The sequence below is a fragment of the Phalacrocorax carbo genome, chromosome 4 (genome assembly GCF_963921805.1).
Source record: "Phalacrocorax carbo chromosome 4, bPhaCar2.1, whole genome shotgun sequence".
NCBI classification, from domain to species: Eukaryota; Metazoa; Chordata; class Aves; order Suliformes; family Phalacrocoracidae; genus Phalacrocorax; species Phalacrocorax carbo.
Window position 1 is genome coordinate 58,555,111 of NC_087516.1, and position 12,572 is coordinate 58,567,682.

Sequence of the window (12,572 nt, forward strand, 5' to 3'; positions counted from 1 at the left end):
CTTCTCTGTTCGAGTCAACTTTTATGATTAGCTTCAATCACTGCAAAAAAAAATTGCATACAAAGGCATTAAACTGATTAATTTTATTACATATTATATTATAGATCCAAAGGTCATAAAAAACATTATCATATTAATGTGACTGAGCATTACAAAGGCCACAGTTATTACTCAGACAGACATGTGAATTTACAGACTTTCCCACAATTTGTAAGAAAAAGTGGAAGTTTATTTGTTGACTATTAGTATGCCCTCAGCTGCAGCATTTTTCTAAAAGTAGTACAATATTCTTACCGCCTTCCTCTGGTTCTCATGGCACAGAAATACTACAGAGTTAACCTGCTTAGCAGCAAGCGTGTTGAGCAGAAGCATGTATTTGGGAACTGCATAACTGTTACGGATTCTGGTACTGTATTATTGATAAATTCCAATTCACTGTGTTGTGACTGCTAGGAAGATTTCTGAGGTACCATTGAGTTTTCTAGGAACAAACAATTCGACACACCTTGCCACTATAGGTCTATTAACCAATACTGCAGGATGGCAACAACTGCAAGCAAGGTAGGTGTAACTCACTTCTTTACAGAGTGGACACTCTTACCCATCTGAATATTAACTGCCAGAATGCATTTTTTAACTTACCTATCTGAGTATTTTTAACTTACCTATCTGAATACTTAGTTTATATATACGTAACTTACCTATCTGAATATTAACTGCTAGAATGCATTTTTTTAGTTACTGCAGTTAAAAATGGCAATTAGGACCTTACCTATGTTTTGATATCAAGGCAAAATTTGTACTTAAGCAAGTGACCCACCTCTGGTTGACCTTTGTTCAAGGCTCAAAAAACATTACACAGGTAGGACTTGAAAAAGCTCATACTGGTATCCATCACTTAGAGCAGTCAATTCCAGCAGCCACAGCTACCACTGGGTGCTGGCCTTTGCAGAGATATCCATGGAAAAGATCGAAAGCATCCTTTGCCTACAGCAAAGCTGACAACTTCATGTGTGAGAGTGGAACTGAATGCTGTATCTGCCCAACTCTTGATCCTGCAGTTGCTGGCCTGACTATAACAGACAAGCCCAGCTCTCATTATAAGCTTCTGTGACAGGACTGCAGCACCTGCATCCAGCATACAAAGAAGCCTAGGGACTGACTGTGACAGATTAGTATTACACTCTGTGTGAGCTGAAGTATGTTCTTGGAAGACTCACTAACAAACGGCCTATATGCAGAGTTTTGGTGAACCATGGCGAGGGTACTTGGGAGTTCCAATTTGTTGCGGTGGATGTATTAATGGAAAGTGGTTATGTGAAATAAGAAATAAAAGGTCTAAGGACTTAATTTATACTCATCCTGAGTAGTCACTCGCTTTCTGCTGAATGTAAAGCATTGGCATCAGCTGGCAACTTTTCTGAAAAATGGGCAAGGAGTACATGGTTATGAATAAAGAAATCTGTAAACCCAGTAACATTTTGAGATGGACAGCTGACCAACTGTATCTCTGTGAAGATAGCAGAGGATTCTCTCCGCTCCCTGAGGACAAGCAAGAAGTTTGAGGCAGATGGATCAACTGAAAACCTCATGTCTCCCAAGCCAATCACCTCTGCCAGGACTAAAAATAAGGATAAAATATAAAGAACTGAGAACACACATACTAAGATCACAGTACAAAAAAGTTTTTAGATTCCAGATGTTTTGAATTTTCTGTGTATTTAAAAATAAAATTAAAAAAATAATAAAACCTGAAATAATTATCAATGCTTCACTACCAAACCTGAAATTTATTGCAAATGTTTTTCTGGTATATGTTTAAGACGTTACTTTGGTCAAATGCCAAAAATAAAAGGTGGTCTGTGAAGACACCTGTTGAGAAAAATAAATGCTGTAGAGTGGGAAACTTCTACATAATCACCAAGCCAAATCCTCAAGGTAAGGTCAGGAACTGACATCGCCACTCCTTGAGCTTAGACATTTATATTTTATAACAACTGTGAAAAAGGGGAGACCTGACCAGCTACTGGGCATACCACAGCTGTTACAGAAGTGCTTAATGCTGCCACATGCTGTGCTTAATCACAGATGAAAAACTCCCAATCTTTGGTCATTTATTCTCTTTTGATTATTCTAGTTATGTTCATTTTACAGCAACAGACCCGCCATAGTATCTGAGGTTATAAAGTAGCTGAGAATTAAAGACTACTAGATACATCTGAACTGACACAAAAAGCCCAGCCAACACCCATCCCTTTTTTTTGGTAGACTTGCACGTCAAATCTGTTAAAAGAAATAAACTGGAAAAGCAGACATCCCACAGGACACCCTAATGAGAAAACTTTATGCATCAATTGTTTTTCACTTCTCATGCTAGAAATTGATTTATGTCTCTTAGTTTTAAAGAATATATAAAATACCTCCAAAATCAAACTGGTACTTGCCTAACTCTGTAGATGACCTGGAATCTCCTGTGAAAACTCTCCCAGAAACAAGGTTGGTTCCAAACCTCGGTCATAGCCAAATTACTGAAACGTCATACCCACGGCTTGTACTTCCAACCATTGGCAGCTCCTGTAAGATATTGGTCCTGATACCTCATGCACAGATGAGGAACACTCTCCAAGACTTGTCCTCACCGATGATGTGCGTGGAATTGGAGGCAAAGACAAGAGGAAGAAACCTCCAGGGTAACCTTCCCATGCAGGTAAGCCTCCTGCTGCTGCCTTACAATGGCATTGGGTCTTCTCATTTTTAAACAGACAACACATACATAATATACCTGAGAACATACAGAACCTTTTGAGAAGTTATTGCTGATACTTAATACTTGCCTTAAGTACCCACATCAGTATTTCTGTTTGGTTTTGCAACTGCCTTATGCTTCTTAAAAACAGGTGGAAGAAGAGCCAGATTTCATGGCTGCTCAACGCAGGCAAATACAACGGAGTCTTCAAACATAGCCTTGCCTGGTTGCTGCATGGAACAAAGAATGAAAGCTCAATGCTTAGCCCTACACAAAGATGTTCTTTCCAAACTGCACAGGAAACTTACCTCATGTATTTACATTTGAGTTTCATGATATGAAAGGGAAGATGGAGGAAGGAAGAGGGAAGGGTCTGTGCTACACTGCTATTTACTACGCATTTGCCTACACAGCCCCAGTCTCTAACTGGAGACACAGCAGAAAATGAAATATGAAGCAGTGTCAAAGACAAAGCAACACAGCAGGACAATCAAATGCCTTTTTCCAATTTCTCACAGCAGTAGTTTTCATCTTTTTCCAAACCAGGCCTATTTCTTCAGACTCAAACCTCTCACAGCCCTTCTCTGTTCTACCTGGAATTCTCTTCACCTTTAGCAGTAGAGGAACAGAAAGGGGAGTGAGGGGGAATCAGAGCTTTCTAACAGCAACCTGAAATTCTTTACCTATCAGGATAACAGCTTGTCTTAGGGTATACTGGGACACGTTTTTACAGGTGCAAAAATCAGAAGTGTAATTATAAAGACATTTTCTAAGTTAGACGGAATTATAACAGGCTAAATAATAACTGGAATTCTCTTCCTGTACCCCTAAGCTTTGCCAGTTTGTTATCTTCATCATTCAGAGGTAAGTACGTCTTTCAAGAGCTAGGAAAAATTTAAATGAAATGACGGGTGAAATTGCAAAGATCTACATTTCAGTTTTGAGCAAGTGATGATATTTTACAGTTACAGGAGAACAATCTCCAGTTTAGACACATCCTTTTCTGCAAGAGAGGAATCTGTCTACATTTCTTGAAGATGAAACAAGGATGTAAGGAGAAATGAGATTTAATACAGGGCACATAGTCACCTGGAGCAGCCATAGCCTTCCACAGCTCCTAAAGGTCCTCTAAGACTGACATTATGGAAAGATCTAAGACAATTGCCCTGATCCCCTCTTTTACGAAGCAAAACTATATGGGCTTCTTCATATTGTGAAACTTTATTTTGAAGACAGAGAAGCTTTACCACCATATATGGCAACAACTTCCGGGATTATTTACTTGGACGGTGAGCTTAATCTGTACCCCAGCTTGGGAGAAGGGGTAGGAAAACTTTTCTCAGTCTGCTTTAGGTTTTCAATGGAAAACAACTTCTACCCATTCAACCAGCTTAAAAGATTGCTTTTCCCCTGCAGAGCACTACATGATTTGTGTAGAAGTTCCTCTTCACTGCATTCACAATCTACTGGGTCGGTTCCTCCCCCCACCCCGCCAAGTTCTAGTGCTATTTCTGAAGTGACACTATCATACAAACCCCCTGCAACTAATGCCTGTGTTCTTGCTGTCTAACGTTTGTGCACTCCTTTGCTTTCTTATTTAAGAAGATGTGATAGCCTATTTCAATTTTAAACTGAAGTTGGAAGGCTGACAACTCTGAATTTGGTCACTCTCAGTTACACAAAGCTCTTAGTAAGGAAAAAAAGGAGCTATACCACTGTACACTTTTTATAGTATTCATGGAGCCTTACATAGTAACCAATTAATCCTGGTCTTTCAAACCCCTTAATAACTGTGTTACTCGCTAGCAGTCAGTCCAGCTTGTTTTCTTGACTTTTGATACTGTATCTTCCCAGGAACTTAGATCTCTCACTGTAATTCCCTTTACTGTTATTACTGTTTCTTAAAATAAGGATGAACACAGACAATGAAAACTTCTCTTGGAGAAAATAGCCACTAGTTTTTGTGAGATTGCATCGTTATGTTTTGGCCTATTGAGCAGAGCTTTTTTAGGTTATATGTGGCAGATACACCTCACTATCCTCACAGAATATCCTATAAAATCCAATAAAGATTAAAGCAATAAGGTTTCTACAGGAGTTAAATAGGACTCTAGAGAAATAACTTTAAACACTAATAGCCTTTTCATAGAGCTCTGCAGGACTGTATAAGTACTTTTAAAGTGCATTGCATTTGCTGTTACATATTTCCCATTGAAAGCAGGAGGATATGGCTGTAACTGAACAGGTCGAAACAGCTAGCCAAGTGATGACTTTCAAGAACCAATGCCAAATTCTTTTCCCAGTCATTTTCATGCAGGAAGAAGTGTTCAATCACTAATCACTACTAAGCACTACTGAAGACACACATTTGCCTGCACACGCGCGGATGGTCGGATGGTTGCATGCATGCAGAGACATGCATTCAGGCTAAAGTTTGCCCATAATAATGCCACTATTAGACCCAGCAATTTCAATAGCATGGCTTCCAGGAACCTTTATTGTCTTCAGATCCAACAACAAATCTCTTCAAAAAAAAAAAAACCAGCTGGACCAGGACAAAGGACTGGGTCTTCAGGATCTAAAGAAAATGGTATTTTTAAACTGTTCCCGTGGAGCCTTCAAAACATGCATGAGTCCATCGCTAATACATTCACTCATTTTCTCAACTTACATGTTAGGCCAAGAAGTTAAATCTATGAGGCTTTTGTGCTTTGCGCAATGTAAACTTTACCTTGTGCATTAAGGTCATTAGCTGGAATGAGGAACACTGAAGATATTTAATTTCCACAGAATTCATGATCTAAGAGCCTAAGGGCTTCTTTGTTGTCACTGTGGGTCTTTTTTCTTCTAAATCCCAACCTATGTATATAGAGCTCACAGCTGGATGATGACCAAAAAAGGGGTTTTAGCAAGCTTTTTCACTCCATCTTCTCCTCCACACACTTGCGCGCTCACCTACATAGATTAAGCATTATAAATGAAATGGGGATGTGTACTCTGAAACCTGATAATGGTTTCAGTATATCCAAGCAGGTTTCTTGATGCTGATGATCGATTCCTCACAAGCTGACTTTCAACCATTCATAATAGTAAAAATCGTAAAGATAGGCACTGGATAATGTTTCATTGGTAACATTTCTCAGTAAACGCTGCAGCTACAGAAGATGCCCAGAGAAAAGCGTTGTAATGGGCTGCATCAAAACAAGCGAGGCCAGCAGGTCAAGGGAGGTGATTCTCCCCCTCTACTCTGGTCTTCTGAAACCCTACCTGGAGTGCTACGTCCAGCTCTGGAGCCCCCAGCACAAGTCAGACATGAGCCTGTTAGAGCAGGACCAGAGGACGGCCACAGAAATGATCAGAGGGGTCTCTCGTACAAAGAGAGGTTGAGACAATTGGGGTTGTTCAGCCTGGAGAATAAAAGGCTCCAGGGAGATCTTATCGCAGCTTTTCAATATATAAAGGGGGCTTATAAGAAAGATGAAGATGATTTTTTTTTTTTACCAAGGTCTGTAGCGACAGGACAAGGGACAACAATTTTAAACTGAAAGACGGTAGGTTTAGGCTGGACATACAGAAGAATTTTTTTTTACAGTGAGGGTGATGAGACACCGGAGTAGGTTGCCCAGAGAGGTTGTGGATGCCCCATCACTGGAATTGTTAAAGGTCAAGTTGGACAGGGCTTTGAGCAACTGGATCTAGGTGAAGACGTCCCTGCCCATGGCAGCGGGTTGGACTAGATGATCTATAAAGGTCCCCTCCAGTACAAACCATTCTGAGATTCTATGATTCTATGAAATTGTCCTCTACCTGCAGGTGTTCAAGGTATGCAATTTGTATCTACCAACAGAAACATTTGTAAAAATCACTGAGAAAGTTGACATCTTTTATATGAAATCCATAGGCAAATCAGTATGGGTGGGCCCTCCATGCTATACTATCAAGCGCTCAAAGTAAGATCATTATCAACAGCCATTATGTTGTGCGTATGTATTGTCTCTGACATGCATCCACTAACACATTTTGTCACTTGGTTTCTAATACACATGTGACAACAGGCGTACGCTTCTCTCCTTGAAGGAACACTGCAGTCAGCTTGCCTGACCACTTGAAAGAAAAATATTATTAATAGATTTTAGAAAGATGCATTATTTCATATATTTTTTTCAGGCAATAAATCCTAAAGATATGAATGAAACTGGCAGAAAAACAAATCAAATTAATTTTCAGAAAATTCCTCTGTGATACACAACACAGCTAGGACCTCCGTAACAGCGTTTTGCTTTGTTCAAAATGTACTGAACAAAGCAGTCAAGAGAAACAGGACAGTTAACAGGAACAGTTAAAAGAAAGAAAGAAAGAAAGAAAGGACTTAGAGGTTCATATGGCAACTGTACAGCTTTCTAATATGGAAAATTGTGCCGCAGTATCCTGGTAAAGAATTTTTTTAAATTAGAGTAAAAAAATATTTTTTTAATGCAAAAATGCAGAAGCTTAACACAAAATATGTACAATGTCAAACAATAAGTGCATTGCATTTAGGCATCGTAAACACTCAGGTTCTTTTTTAAAATCAAAGTTCTTTTGCTGGCTTTTTTTTTTTTTTAAAAAAGAAAGTCCTACATTTTGTAGGCATCTGAGAAACAGAAAAAAAGATCTTTTTGGCAGTAATTAAGCAAAACCAAAATAAAGCAACATGATTTTAGAGTAATATAAGCTATCATAAACATATGATGAGTTACCGGATAGCCATTTCGCCCTGGTAGACCCTGGTTGAATGAGATGAAATGGTATGACACACATTAACAACACAGTCGTGACATATGACATACAAGCATGCAGAGTACATTACTGGCAAATTATAATTTGCATACCTATTAATTTTTATATGTGATGATATTACAAACCAACAAATATGAAATAGGTTTTACACAATGAAGAAATGAGGCTTTGTCAATGGAAATTATATGTTTTAACTTAAATAAACTTTCTAATTAAAAGGCTACTAGCTACTTTGGATGCTCACTGAAATGTCTTTTGTTACAAAGAGAGTTATCCATGTAGACTGAGGGGCAATATATGGTCAAAAGAAAAAAAGTTTCAGTACCTAGGCAGTAAAGTATTAGACATATAGGCTACCACTAGAACATGGGTGCCAAAGAAGGAATTTGAGAATGCTATAACAGATGATTAAAAAATAAAAAAAACCCCACCACAACAACAATAACAACAAAAAAGATTGAAAGCCCCAGCCTTTGACTGTTATCACACGCGACACTCAGTAGTCATGTTCAGGGAAAATAAACAGAGCTCTGCAGTGGCCTTTGAAAATACACCATATACCTAATTCCATGCAGTGCTATGTGGGATATACAAATACTTGCTTTTTTTAAATGAAAATGATTACTACAGTCTCCCAGGTGAAAAGAATAACTGAGTCCACAACAGTTGGCCCTAGCCAGACTGTGTCTATGAAAATAAAAAAGTGAATTAGGAACAGAAATTACATTTTTAAATGCCTTGTAGCAACTTAAACCCTCACTGCCTGTCAACAAGATGAAGTCTTCTAAGTTTTGAATACGAAACTTGGAATTTTAAGTCATATACTTAAAATTATTCAGTCTTGGGAATTATTTCAGGTTTGTGTTAATATTGCCATGATCCAGTCTCTTTTTTAAAATGAACCTATACTAAAACAGTAGGGAGCTGAAGTCAAAGACATTTATACCAAGGCACAAAGTGAACTCTTGCCGCATTGTCTTGCTACAGGAAAATCGCTTATATCATGATTTATGGTTGTTCTTTGTGTTTCATGGGAAGACTGCAAATGAAATTGGGGAAGCCAGTGTTTCTTTCAAATAAACAGCACCATTATGCATTAAGCCTGGCTTTTCATTGATGGCTTGTTAAGCAGATTTGCCACTATAAACTGCTGAGCACATGGTCAAAATCTTTCAAGGATAAGTAGTATCACAGCTCAGTATATCCACTTTACAGTAAAATCATTATGTCACAGCAGAATTTCAACATATTAATTCACTATTCTCAAATATACATGTAGCATAGAATAGACAGATAATCTGGTCCCAAAAAATATTGTGGAAATACTATACCTATCAAAGAAAAAAAATAGAAGTCTGCAAACACTGTAAAAGAAATACTGTTTTAATGGTCACACTTTTACACCAGCTGGTGCACAATAATGGCATGACAAATACAAATGTTTGAGATTATATATAGATATAGATATATGTTTAGTCCTGTTCTTCAAGTCTGACTTTTGACCTACCCAGGGAATATACCATAAAGGAAAGAAAAACCAAACAGACAAAGAAAAAACCCAACCAAAAACCAAAACAACCATAAAACCCCAGAAGAGAGAAACTGTTTTCTAACACAGAAGATTAGCATAAGATTCAATCAATTTACTGAACTGAATAGTATTATTTAATATTCATTTTACACAAGCTTACTGGCTTCAGTAACAATTACACAAGCAATGGGCTGGACAGCCTGTAGACCTCCAAAGAACAAGGAGCCTGTACCCCAAGAGTTTGTGGTAACTGCAGAGGAAGTTACTACCCAGCAAAAGGCAGAGTGACCGAGACTGGACTTAAGATACTTGCACATTTTCATACTGCAATAAAATATCTGTTTAACAAGTCATAAGCAAAATGAACATAACATACTTACGTGGAATTGCGATCCAAGCTGCTATCTGGAGTGCTGAATATAAAGCTTTATTGTTTTAGAGACTTTTTTCTTAAGGAACTTTCTGATTAAATTAGTCAGCTCCAAGATAATTAGTGCGTGTTTACACTGTATAGGTATAAATATCAAAATTCCCTCTTGATGATACATCATCATTTTAGCATGGAGATAACTTAACAGGATCTAACAGATTTCTCCCTGATTCTGGAAGAACCAACAATGTTTCACTGTACTTACAGGAGGTCCTGTGGGGCGGGGGAGAGGGAAAGAGGGTAAAAAAAGAGAAAAAAAAGAATATGTAAGATGATGAAGTTACTAAAGAAAGACACATATGTACTAAGCCAAGCACAAGGCCTCAGGATTGTAAGTGATCAACACTGCTAACACACTGTATGCATTTTCCCATTTAAGTACTTTTTAGCTTTGACTGTGCTTTGCAACTTGTAAATGATGACTAATGCCTAAATGCATGCGCTTACCTTACCAATTCTTCAATTACAATCATGCAATCTTATGCAAGTCGCTTCTCCATCCATTTCCATGCAATTTCATGCCAGTCCAAAAACACCAGCCATGGACTACAATTAATTTTGTCAGACTCCACATAAAGCGTATGTAACTACGTTACCAGTTTCAGTTGGCCACACAGCTGGCATTTGATCACAGCTTGGCCGCAAAATTGCACAAAGTACCCTTGGCATTTAACCTTGGCATCTCGTCAAGATATACGTGCACCAGCATCTTCCAGCCTTCCCACTTTACCTACGAGGGGAAGTTTCAGTGGCCACCTGACAGCGCTGAACTTTCTTTTCATCACCTTCCTTTCTCAAGGCACACATATAAAATGCTCCCTATTAAAATGTCACACTTCGTGAAGTGATATTTGCACATTTTTTCAATTATTTAGACTCAAAGACTTTTGTATAGCAGTTCTTGGAAACATTATCAAAGGGCCACAAATCAAATCTAGTATTTCAGTCTTATTAAGTTGAGCAGCTGCAGGTCCCAAATCAATGACATTTCATTAAGCTTTCATTAAGCCCTCTCTAATTTCTGAATAAAAAGTGAAGTGCAAAAGGAGTATAAAACAGCAGCAGCTGTACTTTGAGATTGCTTTTAATATTGACAGCCTTTTGGTTTTAACAAAGGAATTTTATTGTCCAGTAACTAAGGCAATTTCTTTATCCTGGTAAATGTTCTAAAACAGCATTTTAAGATGCAGGTCTGTTTTTAAATGAGAGATCAATTTCCTTTGTTAATAGTTTAATACGTGTTTATTTGAAATGTAAAATGAATCTACAAGCATCCTGAAAAGTAATTGCCAGGATCATTTCTAAGACAATCTTCCACCATAAAATTTCCTTCTGTACCACAGCATTTTTCTCTGAAGTAAATACTAATCCAACGCTGAATGGAAACACTAGGTGATATTTAGTAACTTTTGGCAGGGTTTGGCTTCAGTTTTGTGATGCAGAAAAACATGGAAATAGTTTAAGAGTCAGATAAATGATCATTTGCAGAGGTAAGAAAGGCTACATAAGATTTACAGAGATCAAGTTGGCTGAAAGATTTTCCTAACTTGCAGATTAGACAAGATGGCCAAGGAGATTAGGAATGCTCATTTTCTCCTGCATCGCCTCTGGAAAGTTCACCTTTATGAAAGGCTCGATCCCACAAGGTAATCAACAGTTCCAGTTCCTGTGAATGTCAGCAGGAGGAGGAGCTCAGCATCTCATAACATTGTCTCAAATGAAATTTCAAGCTCCACAGCAACAGCAGGATTCTCTCAACAGCAACCTCCCTGCTACAGGGTAACGAACCAATAAATGTTTTTCTTACTTCTGTAAGAACTTAATCGCTAGTAATTTCTAGTAAACAACAGTTTCTCTCATACAGAGTAGTCTAGTTGGTACTCAGGGAAATAATGTGACAACATTCTTAACCTAAGGAATTTTATTTCCTTCTTTATTTCCTTATAATATTGTTCATCTCAAACCAAGGGGGCCTGATGAAACGCTGACTTACAGTACCCCAACTACTGGAGTACATGGAGTTATTCTAACTTGCACAAGTGTAAGACGACAACAAAAAGGTTTGACAATTACCAATATGTTACCAATGGTACCGCATCAAGCATCATGAAGTGTGCCTACAAATTAATGACACGCAAGACTAGAAGACTATCTGGAAGGCCACCAGGTATATGCCAAGGGTCACAAATTTTTACCAGAGAAGTTTCAGAACCCTCTTTCAGAGCACACAAGCAATACTACTAAACGTGAAGGCATGCTGGGTATGCATCCACACAAAAACACAGACATCAAATAACGATGGATCTTACAGGAATTGAAAACTTACCAGTCTCTCCTCTTCTGCCCCGCTTACCTCTTTTCCCTGGAGGACCTAAAAAGAAGATAGTGGGTTGTAACTTTTTTTTCTTGAAATTATACGCAGAATGTAATTTGTGTTTGGATGTAAGGGCATTAAACAAATGCATTACATGGAGTCCAGAGACTTTGGCCGAGCAGGGGTAAAAGATAACCAGAATAAGATTCAGGAAGTTGAAGGTAAAATTGACAGCTACATCACCCACTATAGGCTCTCAGAAAAAAAGGCTGGGAGAAACTTTAGAGGTCATCCAGTTCATCCCTCTTTCTCAAGGGAAAAAAACACATCTAAATTATTACTGCAACTTCCACAGGCATTTTATCCCCAGTATTTTACTGTTCTGACAAGTGGAACATTTTTCTTTATGCCCAACTTGCTGCACTGAAGCCCATCAATTATTCTGCTTTCCACCACGAACCCCAGAGAAAAAATATTTTGTTTCCTTCCCTCAGAAAAAGTCTTTGTATTCCTCAGAATTGCTAGACCACACCATTCCTTCAATCTTCTTAAACCAACTTATCACGGGGCATTAGATTTCATTCAGTATTCCTGTACTAAGGCCAAAGATTAACATTTACTTATAAAAGCAAACCTTCTGGAAAAAAGCATCCAGCCTCCACCTGAAAACATCCAAGAGATAAAGAAACCATCACCTGGCTCACCATCCCCCAGCATATGTAGTGTTAGACACTGTTTAAGGTGCTTTGCCTCCAGTTTATGTCTGTTAGCC

At 38.3% G+C, this 12,572-nt stretch overlaps 2 protein-coding genes across 5 annotated transcripts in view; both read right to left on the reverse strand.

The window, feature by feature from the left end:
- Positions 1 to 8,076, reverse strand: part of COL25A1 (collagen type XXV alpha 1 chain) — a 159,620-nt gene extending 151,544 nt beyond the window's left edge. For all 4 annotated transcript variants that reach the window (XM_064450092.1, XM_064450091.1, XM_064450093.1 and 1 more), the window contains exon 1: positions 7,486 to 8,076. The gene's annotated coding sequence lies outside the window, so the exon portion shown is untranslated. The remainder of the gene's footprint in view (positions 1 to 7,485) is intronic.
- Positions 8,077 to 11,579: 3,503 nt separating this feature from the next.
- Positions 11,580 to 12,572, reverse strand: part of LOC135313126 (collagen alpha-1(XXV) chain-like) — a 170,008-nt gene continuing 169,015 nt past the window's right edge. The window contains exon 3 of the mRNA XM_064450094.1: positions 11,580 to 11,857. Within this exon, the coding sequence (XP_064306164.1) occupies positions 11,775 to 11,857 (83 nt within the window). The 3' untranslated portion in view covers positions 11,580 to 11,774. The remainder of the gene's footprint in view (positions 11,858 to 12,572) is intronic.